Here is a 16423-nt window from a genome sequence, read left to right as displayed (position 1 = left end):
GGGGTGAAGGGAACTTCTGGCACCAGGGTCGCGAATCAGGATGATACTCTTGTCTGCCGACCGTAAGAAATCAGTCTGTCACCGCCAACATTTGGACGTCCCCAAGCTGATCCGATTGTCTATCAGAATCCTTGCGAGCAGATAAGAGTCTCGGCATTTAACTTGGAATTGTACATCGGGCTTTCGTTGACCGAAGATGCCAAAGACGCCTAAACATGTTGAAATTTAATTGACTCATTGTTATGTTTCAAGGCAACGTGTAGGTATGCTGAGGCAAATAGAGACTCATAATCTCGGCTCGATTTCTCATATCAAAACCCCCGCAGTGATCTACTTTTCTCAAGTATTGATATAAAGCAGCTGGAGAAGCTGTCTGCAGGCGTAAGAAGCTTGCCAGTGTGCCCATGGATTAATCCATCATGGCCCTCACAGGACTCTAAGCCTTCACAGGCTGACCGCTAGAGCTGACAGCACCACAGTTGCCGACAATGACATTGTGGCTGCCGTCAAAGTTTTGGCCAGCAGACCAAGTCTTGCAGATATGGGCTGGCTGCTTCGGGTCGCTGCAGATGTCCACCCAGATGCAGTCGTGAGCGATAGCCTGCGCAAGGTCGGCGACGTGACCGCATGAGACCTCGAGGTCGTAGTAGTTGTCATTACAAAGAGCGATGGCCGCTTCACCGACGCACTGAGTACGAATGCACTGGCGGGCTCTGACCTTGCAACCTCCGTTGACGGCGCGAAGATTGTTCACGCCAGTGTTGACCTGAAAGCCATCTACCTTGCCCCACTTCTCGAAACAATTGGGGGCCTAGAGCATCATCTCGTCAGGTACTTGCTAGTGAAAGTGAAGATTTATGACGTAGAACGTGATACATACCCTCTTCTCGAGGGATCGCTTGGCGTTCTGGGCTTCGTTGTAGAAGGCCGCGGCAACCTCAGGGGTGGCGGGAGTGCCATCCACATCGACGGTACCGTTGAAGATGGACGTTCCATGCTGCTCCTGGACCTTTGCTTCGATATCCTAAGGATGTTGTAAGTAAGAGGAAGTTCGGCACCACGAAGAAAAAGAAATCATCTTACGAGTAGGTCGGATCCCCAGACCTCAACCACAGGGCCGCCCTCTTCCAAGACTCCAACCCATCCGGCCTCGCCAATGGGGAAAGGTAGAGGTGCGTATTTGACTTCAACATCGCGAGGCTAGACACGTCATGTCAATTATCCCTCAAACATTCGGCTTCTTGCTGGCACTCACCTCGCTAGGGATGGCTGAAGAGGTCGCCGTTGCGACGAGGGCAAGAATGACAGCGGAGGTCTTCATAATGAATTTTGAGAGCGAATAACGGTAAGTGAAGCTGGATTGGGGAAGAGAGCTGTGGTAGGCTTGATGATTCGAGAATTGATCTTACTTTGATCGAGATGGCCTCGACTATTTATATCGCTCTGGTTATGAACAAAGCCCGCAGTTATCGGCCCTGTGATAGATATCTGCAACGTGGAAGCTCAGAGAAATCGATAATTAGTCGTCGAAGAATGGAACTTTGGTGTTGAACGGGAGCTTTCCTGCCTCACGGCCCACTTGATTGAGAGTATGTATGCAAAGCTGACGGCTGGGGGAGTCGTGTTCGTCTCAATACACCCCACTTATCGTGTGTGGGAACTTGGGTTTGGCTACTAGTAATGGCATCAAAGAGTGAGGCTTATTCTGTTCCCATCCTTACGCTTGGAAGTATAGGAAATGCCACGCCCTTCGACGAGGACCAATCCAGGACCCGGAACTTCTGTCGACCGGATCAAGTCAACATCGAGAGGGTCCACACGGGTGACTACGCTCTTGATGTTCAGCTTTGATCGTTCGAACAGTCAACTTTTACCCCCTTCAGCAAAGCAACCAGTTCCTCGGACTTCTCTTTTGGTTGTGGGATTGAACGTTTGTAAGTGGTGGAAAGTTAACTACCCCTGAAACTATCGGACTTCGGTTGTCACTTTGTGGCAACTGGCGACCCTCCCAAAACCATCCGAAAGAACTTAAATCCTTTTAAGCATATGAGCTTGTTTTCGAGCGACAAGATGCTCTGCGAGTGATTCAATGAGACAAAGCTGGGCACCAAGCAAATTGTCTCGGTTTCTCGACCGCTGTATCGTCATCTCAAGTTCCGTTTTGTTCAGCTCATAGCAAAGATTTTTGACAGCATTGAAGACCTTTTAAAATTTCTGCAACATGAGACGTGGTCACGCTGCCAACGGAAGATATTGGGACTTTCGTCGTGACCCCTGGCTACAATCCGGGGTTCGCTGCTGAGCCGCTTATTCGGTTCGCCGGAGCCAGGGACGTTGCAAGGCTGCATCTAGGTTCGTTCCGAGGCGGCCGCGGGTTGAGAGATTTTTCTTCGGGTCTAGGCATGACCACGCCGCTTCTAGTTGTTGAGGGCGATTACAAATGGAGAAGGTGCCAAGACTTTCAGATCACCCGCAAACACCAAAGTTCTTCCAACGATGAATTTGAATCGAAACCTCAATGCCGCAGACGGCTAAGAGAAATTTGATCTCAGGCCCATGTGTAAGTGAGGCGACGATGCCTAAATGAAACCGCTCAAGTCAGCCTGGTGGCCGGTCTTCAGAGCGTTTAAGATGGGACTTCCGTAGCACAGCATCTCACTTAGGTAAAGGAAACAAATGCAGCTTATATCGTGACCGGGATCCCAAACATGCAGGCAGCCGGGAGTTGTCCAAATCCTCATAAGCTCACTCTTCTATGAGCACTAAGCGCCTTCTGTTCCATTTGAGACTATTTCACTGAGCTCAGAATATGGCCGGTGTCCACAGCAATGTCAGAGTCTTGAGGCTTCGGAAAATCTTATTAATTGAAGCTCCATACAAGTGAATCCTGTTAGAGTAGCTAACGGCTTCAAACATTGCCTCTTCCAATGAATGGGCCAGTGTCATCGACTCCCTGTTGCTACACAAGCTGTCACCTTAATTTGCATGCCATCCATCGAACATCCCTTTTCCCAACTCTTCAAGTTGTTCACATATGATACCTAGCTATGGTAACGATCGGAACCTCGAACCTGAACTTGGAAGTCTCAAGAGGGCAAGATGTCCCTGTAGGCTCGGGCTTGTTGACATCCAATCCCACGGATGCTCGCAGACTCATCAATTCATCCGCAACATTCAAGTCGTAATCAATGCTATGCACGATTCAAGAAGTGCACCATCGGCATTTCCTGGATGCGAACGCGGTAAAGTCTCAATCCACGGAAATCCAACTAATGCGGGTGACCGGCGACATTTTCAAACAAAGACAGCCCTATAAAGAGCCTCGGTGATCAAGTAATTCTCGAACCCAGTATATCTAGGTAGCCTAGGGCGAAGATTGAAAGACCAGGTTTCTGGTTCCTGGGTTGGTAAATTTCCGACAGTTCGGATCACCGAGCATCTTAAGCTTTCTACAACACGAGTTGAACTTCGAGCATGTTTCACTTTTTGAGACGACACAAGAAAGTCCGGGGCACGAATCGATCGATGGCCTGTCGTCAGCATAACATGAGTCGACCGCCTTCGAGACATGACATGGTCAGCCTGACTGAGCTGAGTACCGGATTCGCTTTCGACTTGTCTGCATGTACACGAGTCTGGCACTTGAATAAATACCTAATTACATAGCTGCCCTCAACGCAAACAATGTTCAGCATTACGCAACTTCAGAATCATCAATCAGACTTTCTACTTCAAAAGAGACTCTCAAACTCGTCGTTCACATAGCAGTCATCATTGTAATTCCGTACAAGACTTCTGCAACCAACATGAAGACGATTCCGTATGCTACCCTATTGATGGCTTTGGCCTACTTCGCAAATGCGTTGCCTCAGACGCCTGGAGAAGGTTGCGACTCTGTTGCGATTTGTAATGACGTGTGTGGCAAGCAAGGAATGGTGAGTAACAACCACCAAGCATTATTGGCGTCTCAACTTTCAGTGAGTCGTGAGTAAGTCTCTGGTCTGATCACAAGTCCTACAGAAACGCGGCGGATCATCATGCACTGGAAACAATTCGGCTAATTGCGTTTGCGTACCCAAGTGATTGCGACATCACCAAAGACATGAGTTCTGCTTTTTACGAGAATATGGAGCCCGGAGTTTTGCGATTTACTTTTGTCAGCATATTGCCAAGACTATGAAGCATTTTAGAGGCACGAGTAGTAGTTACTGAGACGAAATGGATGCGATTCTGCAAGATACAGCTTCAAAACGCCCTTGGGGACTTGACACCTCCAGTGACACATCACTCAGAGCCAAAAAGCTCGTTTGCACATGTAAGAAGCTTGTAGGAGCAAAATATCAGGCCCTGGCCAGGATTCGAACCTGGGACCTCTTCCAATCCGGCTGAGAAGACTCGGAAGTCTTGTTAAAGCCCTAAGGAAGAATCATACCGCTAGACCACCAGGGCTAGTGATCCTGAAGCATCGTACGATGTTCTGGATGCTGGGTTTGTACCGTAGGTTTAGTCAAGAAGGGTGGTGGGAGACGAGTTGTGCGGTTGTGGAGTCAGGGCGGGCCGTGATGAGGGCACTCACGTTGAGAGTAGTCACAACACACGGGTAATGCGTGGTTGTAATGCTAGCTTGGCGAAAGCGCGCTTCAGGTTGAACGGTGCTGGAAACCCACTCTTCTGTTGGTCATAGATAAGGATGTGACCATTGGTTTAAGTGTCCGATGTCCCTCTTTCTTTTTCCGACTGGCTTAGTTATAGTCAGAGCATCAAATGATGAGGAGCATCAAGACACACATTGGCACTGTCACAGCCAAGTGAACCAAGTGTTGTTGAAATTAGGTATAGACATTATATGGTTTGTATCTACTCTTGCCGGATACGGCGGTTTTTATATACCAAAACACAGAGCCGAACGCCTCTATAACTCGAAGATTAGGACGGAAGCCAAAAGGGGTTTACCACCTAAAGTGGAAGACTCCCTTCAACCAGCTCATGACCGAGGCAATCATGCCATTGATGTCACCACCGTTCCTGAGTTGATCTGCGATGTTGTTAAGGCGGTCCTTGGTAGCGAGCCACTTGTCCAAAACGGCCTGGTCGGGAGCGGTGAAGGTGCTTCCGGTACGAGGAGGCAGGGCCTTGGTGCACTCAGTCAAGTCGTTGATGTTGAAGACACCAAGAAGAGAGAGACGGATGTACTCGCGAGCGTAGTCCTGGTTCCAGTGGGACTGTCCGCCCTGGCCAGCGAAAGCCTGGAACTCGGAGCTGATGCGGGAGTCCTTGGCGAGAACGACGTCGCTGGCAAACTTGAAGACACGAGCGGGAGCGGAGCCGAGAGTCTCCTTGTAGAACTTGACGTCCCAGACACCGGGGGTGCTGTCCTGCGGGTCGCCGGCGCGGCTGGGGTCCACGAAGCGCTGCTGGCTGGTCGTGTGAGCGCCGATGAGCGCGGTGAGACCGTGGGGCTTGATAGTCTTGTTCTCAAAGAGCTCGATTAAGAAGTCGGCAGAGCCGGTGACGGGAGGCAGAAGGTTGAGGGGAGCAGGGACGGAGGAGTCCTTGCGGCCGACGTATGTACGAATGCGGGGACCCAAGGGGCAGCTGTCACGAAATCAGTTCACGCTCAGACTGTATGACCAAAGGTCCGGATGACTTACACAACAGTGGCTACAGTTGCGGAGAACTGAATGAGATCGGCCATTCCGATTCCAAACTGCTTATAGCGGTCGAACCAGACCTGGGTCTGGGCAACAATCTCCTCGAGACCACGATTCTCCCCGCGTGCTATTTCCTCTGAAGCGAGGATGATAGAGCCGTCAGCTCCGCCGAGGTTGCCGGTTCCCTTTGACCAACCGCCGGCATCGTGGAAGCCAAGACGGACGGCAGCGCGGGCGAAGTCGGTGCAACGGCCAGATCTGCCTCTGAAGGTACCCTGAAGATCGTTGGCAATGTACTTCCAGATGCAGCAGGTGTCGGCAGCGCAAGCCGCTGAACCCTTTGGTGCGAGAGTGCCTGATCTTCCAACAGTTGGGTACGCGTCGTCACTCTCGGGGTTATCGAAACCGGTAAGGAGCTTCTTGACGCTGCTTCCGACGGCGGTGAGCTTGGAGTCGTCGAGGGTGATGAGATCGCCAATGAGCTCGTTAGAGTCTCCGTCGTCAGCGCCGTTACCGTCTTTATCGGCGCGAGAGCGGATCTCGGCGAATGTGTTCTTCATGCCGGGGTAGGCGATGATGGGAGTAGCCGCGAGGGCGGTAGTAAGGAAAGTTGACACACGCATGGTGAGCTTGAAATAGTTGTGTACCTGGAAGAAGAATAGAAGCTGATAGAGAGTGGTATAGATTGTATGTATGCTCAAGTCGCAGAACGAAAGGATGATTCTACCGAATCAAGAAGATATGTTAGAGACGAAGGAGATGATGAGGCGTATCCTGATGAGCCAAGTGCTAGAGACTGGGCATCATGGGTTCATTATATCCTCATCGATAGCTCCTAAGCCCGGGAGGCCGTGCTCGCACTTCAGCGAATCTATTCTTGGCAAAGGAAGCCATCGTACAGCTTGAATGCTGACTGTGGAGATGAGTAGTCTCCAACCGTGTTGACTAGTTCTAGGGCGTCTCGACGCCGTCGACGTTGTAGCAAAGGCTTGCTTTTCCTCCTTCTCATCTGCTGTCAGTCGCGCATAGTCTCGTATTGGGCCGAGTCAACCGAAGGGGAGTTGATCCAGTCCGAGCGCCACCATGTGTACTTTTGCTCCGCCTCCACGAAGCCTTGAAGAGTCGAACGAGGAATCATGTCGTCTGTTATTGGACAACCAGACCGGGGGAAGACGGTGGTTGCTACAGCGGTGAGCGAGGCGTTGACCAGGAGGAAACAAAGAGGTCTGTGTGCCGATTAATACCACGTCGAGATACCACTGAGTAAGGCACATTAGATACTGTGTCCCCTGCTCTACACTCGGGGGGCATGAGCAATACTGACGAGGTTTACTGCAGGCATCGTAAACGTTCAGTCGATAAGTGCTGTTCAACTTGGTTGCGTACTTACTGACATCAACTCCTCACTGACACCACGTCTGTGAATGTCAGTCTCGTCGTGCCTCGTATCGATGCACCCATCATCCGACCCTGAAAGATGCATGTGTGCCAGAACCAGGATGTAAGTTCAGACGCACAACATTACTTAGCTCCCATCTTGGTATCTGTGCTATTCCAGATCCGATCTACGGGCGAGACCACTGTTCCCCTTCCAGTAACTGACTCTGACCAAGTTGGAACAGACTCAGCAGAGGCACTCTTATTCAGGGGTAATAACGCGAGTCGCAATCCCACAAAGGAGAGAGTTGCTTTAGCGTTGCATCCCGTATGCTGCACAACCCCGACGCTAATCCAATGTTGCTTCTAGCGCACGACAGCACGGCTTGGCGGCTAAGTTCCCCTGAAACATCAGGTGGGATGACCCAGAAGACCCTAACATTCTGGATACGACCGCCGTTGAGCTTGTTTTCCTGCGTGTGGATGGACGTTTCTTGTCGTCCGATGCTGTCTCAGAAACTTTCAACGCTCGGATGGCGTGCCAACCAACTGGACCGTCCAATAATTGAGATGCTATTTCTAACTCGTAATAGGGGAGGATCTTTTAGTACAGGGATTTCCGTTACATTTCCTCCCTGCTAGACTGCTCGCGTGTCGTGTGCGTACGATTCGAACACTCGTCGACGTGAAGTGGGAGTGCAAGTTACTGCTCGATACTAGATTAGACGCGCAAACACCCCCAATGTCATCAGGTTCTGATGGCAACAACATGGTATCCTATGAAGATGATCGAATCGCTCAACACCCTCTTCTTTCTTCATTTCAGCCTTGTGAATGCCTCTTCTTTTGACTTGTCATGCCAAGCTTTTCTGACAATCAAGATGCCCTCGTTCCCGTGTGACACCGACACGCCTCGTCCGAGGAGGGCTGCTGACATCGGTCCGGCTTTGACTGGTCAGACACAAGCTGATAAAATAAGCTCGAAGCCTTCAAGCCCTACTTCGAACCTCGGTCTGAGCGAGCTGACCGAGTGGCATCCTGCTTCCTCGTGTTGGTTTTTGTTTGTTCCTGTTAGAAGAACGTTTCTGAACGCGAGAAGACAGCAGGAACGGCACTAAACCTTCTTTGGCCTCTGTTCGGTGTCTTTGGCCCCCCCTCCTCTCACTGGCGCCTGGCGCTAGGTAGGAAGCCATCGGCCCGTCGAGGATCGTCAGGGGGACCAAACAAGCGTGGCTCCTCGTGATTCTGTTTGTTCTGTTTGGCAAGCCGGAATGCCTCGGACTTCAGCTGGCAGGTAAAGACCCAGACTGGCCCAGCTTCGTCGCATCTTCCTGATCCAGCTGCCAGTATCCACCGATTTCGCGAAACGTCTGCTCGACCCCAGGCAGTATCTCATTTAAGTCTCTTGCCTGGACATCAAACATGTCGGTGCACTGGGCCGCAACGAACTTCTGAGAATGCTGAGGCATGTAAGTAGCGCCGTCCCACTTGATGGCGACGTTGACGTTCACCTCGGGACTCTCTTCGCTCGGCGCTCTCTTGTAATGCCGAAGATATCCGCCCTTGACGTCCCGGTTCCACCTCATGACTTCGAGAGGAGCAGTCTTGACGAGTCCTCCATGAAGAAAGGCGATACGGCCATCGTCGGGGTGGTGCTGCGCGAACGAGTGTCCGCAGTAGAAGCCATCATTCTCCGTTCCGACGCTCGTGACCCATTTTTTGGGCTTTCCAAACGTTGTCCGTAGAGCGTGCCACGCGAAACGGAACATGTCTTTGTCGCCCAGCAACATCTCATTGTAGTATTTCCCCTGCTCATTGTTGAGCCACGATGCAAGCTGGAGGTGGTACCAGAAACGCTGTTTGTCTACCAGAAGCTGCCCGCTCTCCTGCTCGTGCTCGGCCATTTTGCATGGCGTGTTGAAGATGGCCCAAGCGGGATTCTGAGGCCGCGTGCGAGCAATATCGGGCCAGAATACGGAGTGGTATTCTGTGTACTGCATCGAGTCGTAGAGAATCGATGGGTCGATCATGGGAATGTTGTCGGAGTCGAGCAGCAGAGGCTCAGCCCAACGCGAATTGAGCAGTGCGGCAGTCTTCAGCTGGTAGTTGATCCCGAAGATCCCATCCTTCTTGATATGCACAATGTTGTGCTCTTTGGAGAGATCATTGTAGTATATCGGCTCATAGAGAGCATTGAGATCCGCCATGACGCCCATGTCCATCTCGGTGTCCCAATAGTGAATCTCAACTGCAATTGTCGACCGGAGCCTCTTCAGCTGACGCAAGATCACCTTGACGCGCATTACCGTGTCGGCGTTGCCCGCGACTATGACCAATCCTCTTCCGGAGAAGCGATCCTTGGCGCGTGCGTATGGGATCATGCCGCTCTTAACAAAGTCCTGCCATTCGCGTCTGCGCAGCTCGATCTCAAGCACCGGTCGGTCCTCAATAACCCATGGCAGAGAGTCGGAGAATTGAAAATCGACGTACATGTCCGCTGGCCAGGTACATGATGCGCGAGCCTCTTGCTGGGCGATGCCCTTGATGTTGGTGACGGCAGCGAAGTGAGGGATGAAGTCGTCAGCTGTCGGGAGTTTATGCGCGTCGAGAAGCACATGCGCCTGAACTGGCGGCGGCTGGAACTGCAGGTTATTGTCGATGATGGGCACCTCGACGCGATCTGGAGGGATGTCGACGTTGATGAGCGAGCCGCCTGGTGGTGAGTTGGGTGTCCATTGGGGTGTTTGAGGATTCGAGTCGCCCTTTTTGAACAGCAAGATCAGGACGACGGTGATGACCAGCGCAAATATGATGCGTGTTCTCTTGATGCCGGCCATGTTGACGATGGACCATGGACCTCAAAGTCGAAAGAATAGTGGACCGAATGAACAGCTTCCGCAAGGAATTCGCCGTTCATATCAACTGGAGACCCTGGACGCGACACCCAAATCAAGCAGTTCCCATGGTTCACCTCATCTTGTTTGTCTTTTGCCGGCCTCGGTCCCTGCCACCCCATTTCGTTGCTGATCTCCATGTGAACCGAGCAGGGGTATTCCCCCGCGCAATAAGGCCTTGCTGCGTAATTGCGTCGTGCGGGGTTCGTCACATCCTGGAAGACGCCGTCGCAAAGCTTGAATCAAACTATTTCACATCACATACTTCTCATTGGATAAGTAATTGATGAGCGACAGGCCATCTCCCGCACCGGAGCGGGAATGCAGGTCGAGCGGTCCGGAGCGTGGAGTCCAGCTCTTGATGTATAGTATTCGTATCAAGACCTTGTGGTAGCAGGGCCCGTCGCATGAAGTAGTCGCTTTCAGTAAGGCTCCCGAGACCTACAGGCATCTCTAGCAAGGTAACATGGCCGGCCTTTCAATGGAAATCTGTAGCTCATGTGACTCCTCGTCATACCTTTCATCTACGTGTCTCTCTAGAACAATTACAGCTTAGCCTTTCCCATACCGAGGTTGTTCCAGTCATCTTGAGTGAATGGGACATATGTGCTTCCTTTCCCGTGCTTCTCAATCCACAACAATTGATCGCCGCCTTGGATCTTACTTGGATCCACGCCCTCATTCTTCAGCGGCACTTTGTTCTGCTTATTGTTGTGCGTTGCTGTGCCCTCGTTCAGGAGCCGGATGAAAACCGGCACGGCATATCTTGGGAGCTTTGATCGGGCGAAACTGTTGACCATCAGTTTTGACGCATACAAGCTCTTGAGGTCGAGTCTACTCACCTCAGGAAGTCGGCATAGTTGAAAGACCCCTTCTGGTCCGCAGCAATGTCTAGGGCTGCCGCACCAGCCTTACCATCATGTCCGGGAAGCTGGACACCGTAGACGACTGCCTCGTTGACACCTGGGTAGCTACCAAGGACTTCTGAGACTTCCGCAGTCGAGACGTTCTCGCCTTTCCAACGGTACGTATCACCTAAACTGGGTATGTGGGTGAGCAGATGCAGCCCGAATGAGATATTTCTGACACTTACCGATCAAGGAAAAACCATCTGCCTTCACTATCGCGCCGCAAAGAGTCGCCAGTCCGGTAGAAGCAATCACCCTTCTTCAGAATGTCGCGGACGAACTTCTTGTTGGTGGCGTCCTCGTTGTTGAAGTAGCCCGGAAACGCTCGTTCTCCAGGGTGCTCGACCAAGATCTCGCCACCGACTTCATACGAAGCGCGCAGGGCTAGGCCAGTTTTTGGATCTCGCTGGATATTTCCCGTTTCCGCATCGATCTCAACAGGTACCACCATGTTTCTGTACTTGAGTCGGAGCAGAAGTCCGTGGTGACCAAGAGCATTCGCGAAGAAGTCTCCTCGAGAGAGGTTGCGAAGGCCCAAAGCGCCCTCGGTGCTGTTATAGAACTCGCACACCGTGTCGATGCCGAACCTCTCTTGGAAGCGTTTCCATACGTCGGGTCGGCAGCCGTTGCCGAAAACAGCGTGGATGTTGTGGTCTTTGTCGCGCGGCGAGGGAGGCGAGGCTAAGAGGTATCGGAGAGTCTCGCCAACGTAGACGAACCAAGTGGCGTGGGAGTCACGAACATCTTCCCAGAAGTTTGAGACACTGAATTTGGGTGCCATGCAGACTGTAGAGCCAGACTGCAAGTATAAGCTAGAATTCACTTGAAGAGGGCGGGAGGTTCTTACCAAGATCTGGGATATCATAGTAATACCGCCAGTCCCGTGATAATACGGCTGTATCAATCCTTTTAGAAACTTCACTCATCACAATATAGGCGTATTCACTTACCATGCAAATGTAGCATCTTTCCTTCCCGCTCTTTGTCGGATGCAAGCCAATGTCGTTCTAAGCAGGTCAGCAAGCCGGAGGAAGACAGAGTGCGCATCAAATGCTCACCGATAATGCGAGGCTCCCAGCGGCAGCGGCAGGCATGATTACGGCCTTGGGTAGCCCGGTAGTTCCACTGCGATTGTCAGATATCGAAGCCAGACCCCGACACCAATGAGCTTACCTCGTATAGAACATGGCCATTGCATCGGCAGGCGTCAGATTCTTCCGAAGCTCGTCTCGCGGACGGATGGGATCCATCTGATATATCCTTTCCCTCTCTTCTCCGATGTTGACGACTCTGATGCCCTTGAGATCCAACTCGGTCTGAACGTCGTTGTACTTGGCCGCGATATCAGGGCTTCCGTCGACGACTACGAGTTTGGCGGTGCTGATCTCGATGCAGCCGAGGAGAGCTTTGCCGACGAGATTGTAGTTAATCATGGCGGGCGCCGCACCAATTGCAAGCAGTCCAACCCAGGCGAATGCAAAGTCGGGCGAGTTTTGCATGAGAATCGCAACGAAGTCCCCCGGCCGAACACCTTGCGACAAGAACATCTGTGCATACTGGTTCGCCCTGTCATAGGTCGTCTTCCACGACACGCTCCCGCTTCGTGTCCAGATGGCTTCACCGTAGGGATCCTTTTGGACCGCTTCTTCGAAGAAATAATAGGGAGAAACACGGCTGCTCTTGACTGTATCCTGGGTTAATCTCACGAGCGTCAAGTAGGCTGCGGCAGTCCTTACTCGAGTTTTCGACAAATTTGGTCACTGTCCGTCGACCTCGGAGGGCCTTGACATCCTTGGAGATGTGGTACTTGGCATCTACGTACATGCTGGAGACCATGCTGCCAGCCAGCGCGGCGGCCGTAACTGCTATCGGGTGAGTGCGCATTCATGGCATTTGTGGTAGCCAATGCCCGCCAATTGATCTGGATCTGATCGCTTGGGCAAGGATCTCGAATAAGGTCTTCTTACCGAGTGCCATTCTTGCTATTTCTTTCGCCTTGGGTTTGGAAACTACCCGAATCGCCTGTCCTGTACTCGCTCAGGCTCCAGTGGCTGCAGCTGGACACAGCGAAACCAATACCCGATTACTGAGACGTGGCTAGGTATTTGCGACCAAAGGACGATGTGTTCGTTAAAAAAAAGTTGTGTATTCTCAGTCTTCAATAGATTGGAGTTGTGATAATGATTCCTTGCTGTCTTCAAGCTCGAGATATGGTGTTGGATCCTTGGGGAGCGTCGGAGAACCCAAATACCAAGGTGGTGGCCAGCTTACCGAGGTCACGGAGTCGGGCTTCATAGGAAAACACAAAAGGCGCCCTTGGAGAACCAGTTTTGGGGTTGTTGCGTTTGGGGTTTTTACCGATCTGCCGTGCTTCACTGTTGCTGCTTGACCGAGCACCCGAGCTCCAAGCTCCCCCCAGTCTCGACTCTCTCCCTTGTCCCACCAAATCCCGAAACGAACAGCCGGCAGATGCTTTCTCATGCGAGGCGAAGCGAAAATGGATCTAGGGGTGTCACGCAGTCCCACCGAGTGCGTTACCCCAGAACTCGGCGTCATTGAACTAGCACCAGACATTCCCTAGCGGAAACCCAATGTTGGAGAAGAGGGACGCGGGGAAGTGGCTCCGCGGGGTTTGTTTCTAGCAGAGTTCATTTATTCGAGGCGCCCAGCCATGGGCAATCTTCTCAACTGAGAGGGAGTACTCTGCAGAAGAGGCGAAGAGGCCCGGCACCCTGCCTTGCGAGATGGCAAGGTAAGTAGAACAGAGTTTGGACATGCCTCGCGTTTACGGCGGTCTCATTGGGAGTTGCGTCTCGATTCGAGTCTGAGCTTCAGGGATAGAGCTTCTGGAACGTTGCGAGAACGAGGCAAGACGGAACAGCCGAACCCCGAAGAGTCCGTGAGGAATAACTTGAGTTCGAAGCCGCTAAGTAACCTGGTCCCCTCCTCTCGGTGACAGAGTACCAGAACTCGTTCGGGGCTCTTGTCACGATTTTCAACCCGATCCCGTAAACCGGCCCCATAATTGCACGGTACCCCTGACGGCGTCGGCGTCGGCGTCGGGCGCGCCTCGTCCAAGATGATGGCCCTGTCTTGACATTGCCCGGCAATACGGACCGGTGAGCATACGGTTTCCATAGCTATATTTTGGATATCTATCACGATAGTTGTGATTTATACGTAGGAACCACATCCCACATGGAGTGCTGCGTGGGAATCGGTGGCGCCAAGTCAACGCAGGGCCTAAAGAACAACGTAAAGTAGCAAGTTGATGGATCTAATTACCGCGAAAAAGATATGTGACACACGTCGTATTATAGATGTTCCCTTTCCCCAAATCCTACATCTTAGTGCCAAACCTCAGTGCGAGAGCTCTTGAGAACGTGGCCGCATCCACATAAGCAGACTAGAAATGCTGCGCCTTGAGTAAGCGAGAAGTCAGAAGCCAAGCAGGCAGCAAGCCTCACAGCACATAGGTAATCTAGTGTTTGAGAAGAAAAAAATGTGCAGCGTCATCTTTCTTCTTCAATGTATTTTTGAATGCTTTATAGTCATCGACTACAGCACTTCCGAACCCGACCGCCATCGTTCCTTCGTTTACCACTGAAGAGAGTAGATGAATGCTTTGCCGACATGGTATTCTCGTGCGCAGAATCCCTGTCGGAGAATGGAACACGTCCACTGGAAGAGCTGAGCACAGAGCAATCAGGTCTATCAAGCCCAGCTCAGGCACTTAGCGTTCCCATTACAGCAACACACACGACGTCAATCAACATCCTTGTAGCCGAACACAATCAAGTTGTGAGAAAGTTCATCGCCAGGCAAATGGACGGATTAGGGCACAATTGCGTGTACGACTTCGCATGTAATGGCCAGGAGGCATTCGAGGCATACAAGAAAGGCTACCAGACCTATCAATGCATCTTGATGCAGCCTTCGATGCCCGTCATTGATGGTCTGCATGCCACAAGACTCATTCGCGCATTCGAAATCGAGAATGGCCTGAAGCCGTGTTATATTGTAGTTATGGCTGCTGGCATATCAATGGGGCTAGATATGGATAGAACTCGCAGTCTTGGTTTCGACGCATTGATACAGAAACCATTCAGGACAGAGGGTTTAGAGAGGCTTCTGGTTGAACTAGGTCTCGTTCCGAAAGGACCAATGGATTCCTTCCAAGACTAAAGTTGCTGCGAGAGAAGATCGGTTTTATCAGGAAATCTACTGCTACCTCGAACTCGGCGCGGTATACTCAAACACAAAACCAATTTTTAACATGAAGATCCTACGTGCATGTACGAAAAGGTCGCCAAATGCCAGACATTCAGACTCTCAAACTACCCCCTCGACGACCCCGCATCGAGTTGGTGCTCGTACCCCGCCAGATTTCTGAAATCCGATTATCGGCCCGTCGATCAGCTGCTTCTGTATGAGCACTCGGCACTCGCGACACTCTTAGCCTTTCTCAAATCCAGCCGTCTTCGGGAAATCAAATATCGCTTTGAAACCTTTTACATTCCTGCGCCATTGCCCGGAAAGAAATACATCCCGTTGCAATGGCTGCTCTGCCTCACACCGACGACCTTCGGAAGCTTTTCAGCAAACTCATCGATGGCTCTCACATTCTCCACTTCCATCAAGTGGTTGATGCCTACGGTCACCTGTCTTTCCGCTACCCTCTAGACCCTGACATCTTTGTAATGTCTCGAAACGTTGCCCCAGCTCAGGTGTCAGAGATCAGAGATCTTGTCGCCTATAGGGTTGGTGATGCCGAGCCCCTCGAAGCGGAGTCGCCTCCGGGCTTTGCGGAGCGGCGAATCCACTCGGAGGTTTACAAGCGGCACCCACAGGTTAACGCGGTGGTCCACAGCCACTCCGAGGCCGTGGTCCCATACACGATATCGGGTGTTCCGCTGAGGGCCGTCAGCCACATGTGCGGGTTTCTGGGCGCCAATGGTTTACCGGTATTTGATACCGCAGACCACATGGAGAACAGCGACGTTGATGACCTACTTGTACGCAGTGAGAATATGGGTGCCCACTTGGCGAAGCACTTCGACGATGGCAATAACGTGACGTTGATGCGCGGGCATGGTTTCACAGTCGTTGCCAGTAGCATCGAGCTCGCCGTGATGCGAGCAGTGTATACGCAGAAGAATGCAAGCATCCAAACTACTGCTTTAATGCTTCAAGGCGTTACTGGGGTCACGGGCGGCGTGAAGAGCCTGAGCCAAGATGAATGTATGGCTTCTGACAAGACGACACAGTGGTCATTAATGCGACCATGGAACTTGTGGGTTCAGGAGATTGAATGCAACAAGGTGTACACGAAAATACTTTAACTCAAACATAACCTTGGACAAAATGAAGCAATGAATCAAATTGAATCTATGTGGCTGGATTGAATAGTGGCCGTTATCCGCGCCGTACGATCGAGGACAGTGAACCATGTGTTGCTCTAAGCACTTGCTTTTAGAGCCTGGACAGCAGAGCAACATAAGGTAGTAACGGGGAGCAGCGGCTCTACCCAATTGATGGTGTATTTTACCTCTAGGGGTTATATTGAAGCTTCATCAACTGAAATGCACCCATC

At 51.7% G+C, this 16423-nt stretch overlaps 7 protein-coding genes across 7 annotated transcripts; 2 read left to right on the top strand and 5 right to left on the bottom strand.

Moving 5' to 3' along the window:
* Positions 1-436: 436 nt before the first annotated feature.
* Positions 437-1321, bottom strand: CABS01_07082 (uncharacterized protein; the record flags this gene model as incomplete). The annotated part of the gene is made up of 4 exons (XM_060540446.1): positions 437-811; positions 881-1024; positions 1084-1200; positions 1256-1321. The coding sequence occupies 4 exons, from the start codon at positions 1319-1321 to the stop codon at positions 437-439; spliced, it is 702 nt and encodes a 233-aa protein (XP_060403331.1).
* Positions 1322-4949: 3628 nt separating this feature from the next.
* CABS01_07081 (peroxidase) lies at positions 4950-6789 on the bottom strand (the record flags this gene model as incomplete). The annotated part of the gene is made up of 4 exons (XM_060540445.1): positions 4950-5595; positions 5652-6374; positions 6551-6564; positions 6703-6789. The coding sequence occupies 4 exons, from the start codon at positions 6787-6789 to the stop codon at positions 4950-4952; spliced, it is 1470 nt and encodes a 489-aa protein (XP_060403330.1).
* A 1522-nt stretch (positions 6790-8311) lies between these two features.
* Positions 8312-9865, bottom strand: CABS01_07080 (glycosyltransferase family 71; the record flags this gene model as incomplete). The annotated part of the gene is made up of 1 exon (XM_060540444.1): positions 8312-9865. One exon carries the CDS (start codon positions 9863-9865, stop codon positions 8312-8314), a length of 1554 nt encoding a protein of 517 aa, XP_060403329.1.
* Positions 9866-10467: 602 nt separating this feature from the next.
* CABS01_07079 (AMP-binding enzyme) lies at positions 10468-12807 on the bottom strand (the record flags this gene model as incomplete). Its single annotated transcript, XM_060540443.1, has 9 exons — positions 10468-10711; positions 10765-10962; positions 11016-11629; positions 11678-11725; positions 11781-11837; positions 11889-11955; positions 12004-12514; positions 12567-12692; positions 12798-12807. 9 exons carry the CDS (start codon positions 12805-12807, stop codon positions 10468-10470), a joined length of 1875 nt encoding a protein of 624 aa, XP_060403328.1.
* Positions 12808-13626: 819 nt separating this feature from the next.
* Positions 13627-13968, bottom strand: CABS01_07078 (uncharacterized protein; the record flags this gene model as incomplete). The annotated part of the gene is made up of 1 exon (XM_060540442.1): positions 13627-13968. One exon carries the CDS (start codon positions 13966-13968, stop codon positions 13627-13629), a length of 342 nt encoding a protein of 113 aa, XP_060403327.1.
* Positions 13969-14370: 402 nt separating this feature from the next.
* Positions 14371-15015, top strand: CABS01_07077 (response regulator receiver protein; the record flags this gene model as incomplete). The annotated part of the gene is made up of 1 exon (XM_060540441.1): positions 14371-15015. One exon carries the CDS (start codon positions 14371-14373, stop codon positions 15013-15015), a length of 645 nt encoding a protein of 214 aa, XP_060403326.1.
* Positions 15016-15386: 371 nt separating this feature from the next.
* CABS01_07076 (class II Aldolase and Adducin domain-containing protein) lies at positions 15387-16172 on the top strand (the record flags this gene model as incomplete). Its single annotated transcript, XM_060540440.1, has 1 exon — positions 15387-16172. The coding sequence occupies one exon, from the start codon at positions 15387-15389 to the stop codon at positions 16170-16172; it is 786 nt and encodes a 261-aa protein (XP_060403325.1).
* Between the last annotated feature and the right edge of the window lie 251 nt (positions 16173-16423).

This window comes from Colletotrichum abscissum, assembly GCF_030869225.1.
Source record: "Colletotrichum abscissum strain IMI 504890 chromosome Unknown Scaffold_15.1, whole genome shotgun sequence".
Taxonomy (NCBI): domain Eukaryota; kingdom Fungi; phylum Ascomycota; class Sordariomycetes; order Glomerellales; family Glomerellaceae; genus Colletotrichum; species Colletotrichum abscissum.
The sequence above is the reverse complement of the archived record's forward strand: the minus strand, read 5'-3'. Positions and strand labels throughout refer to the sequence as shown.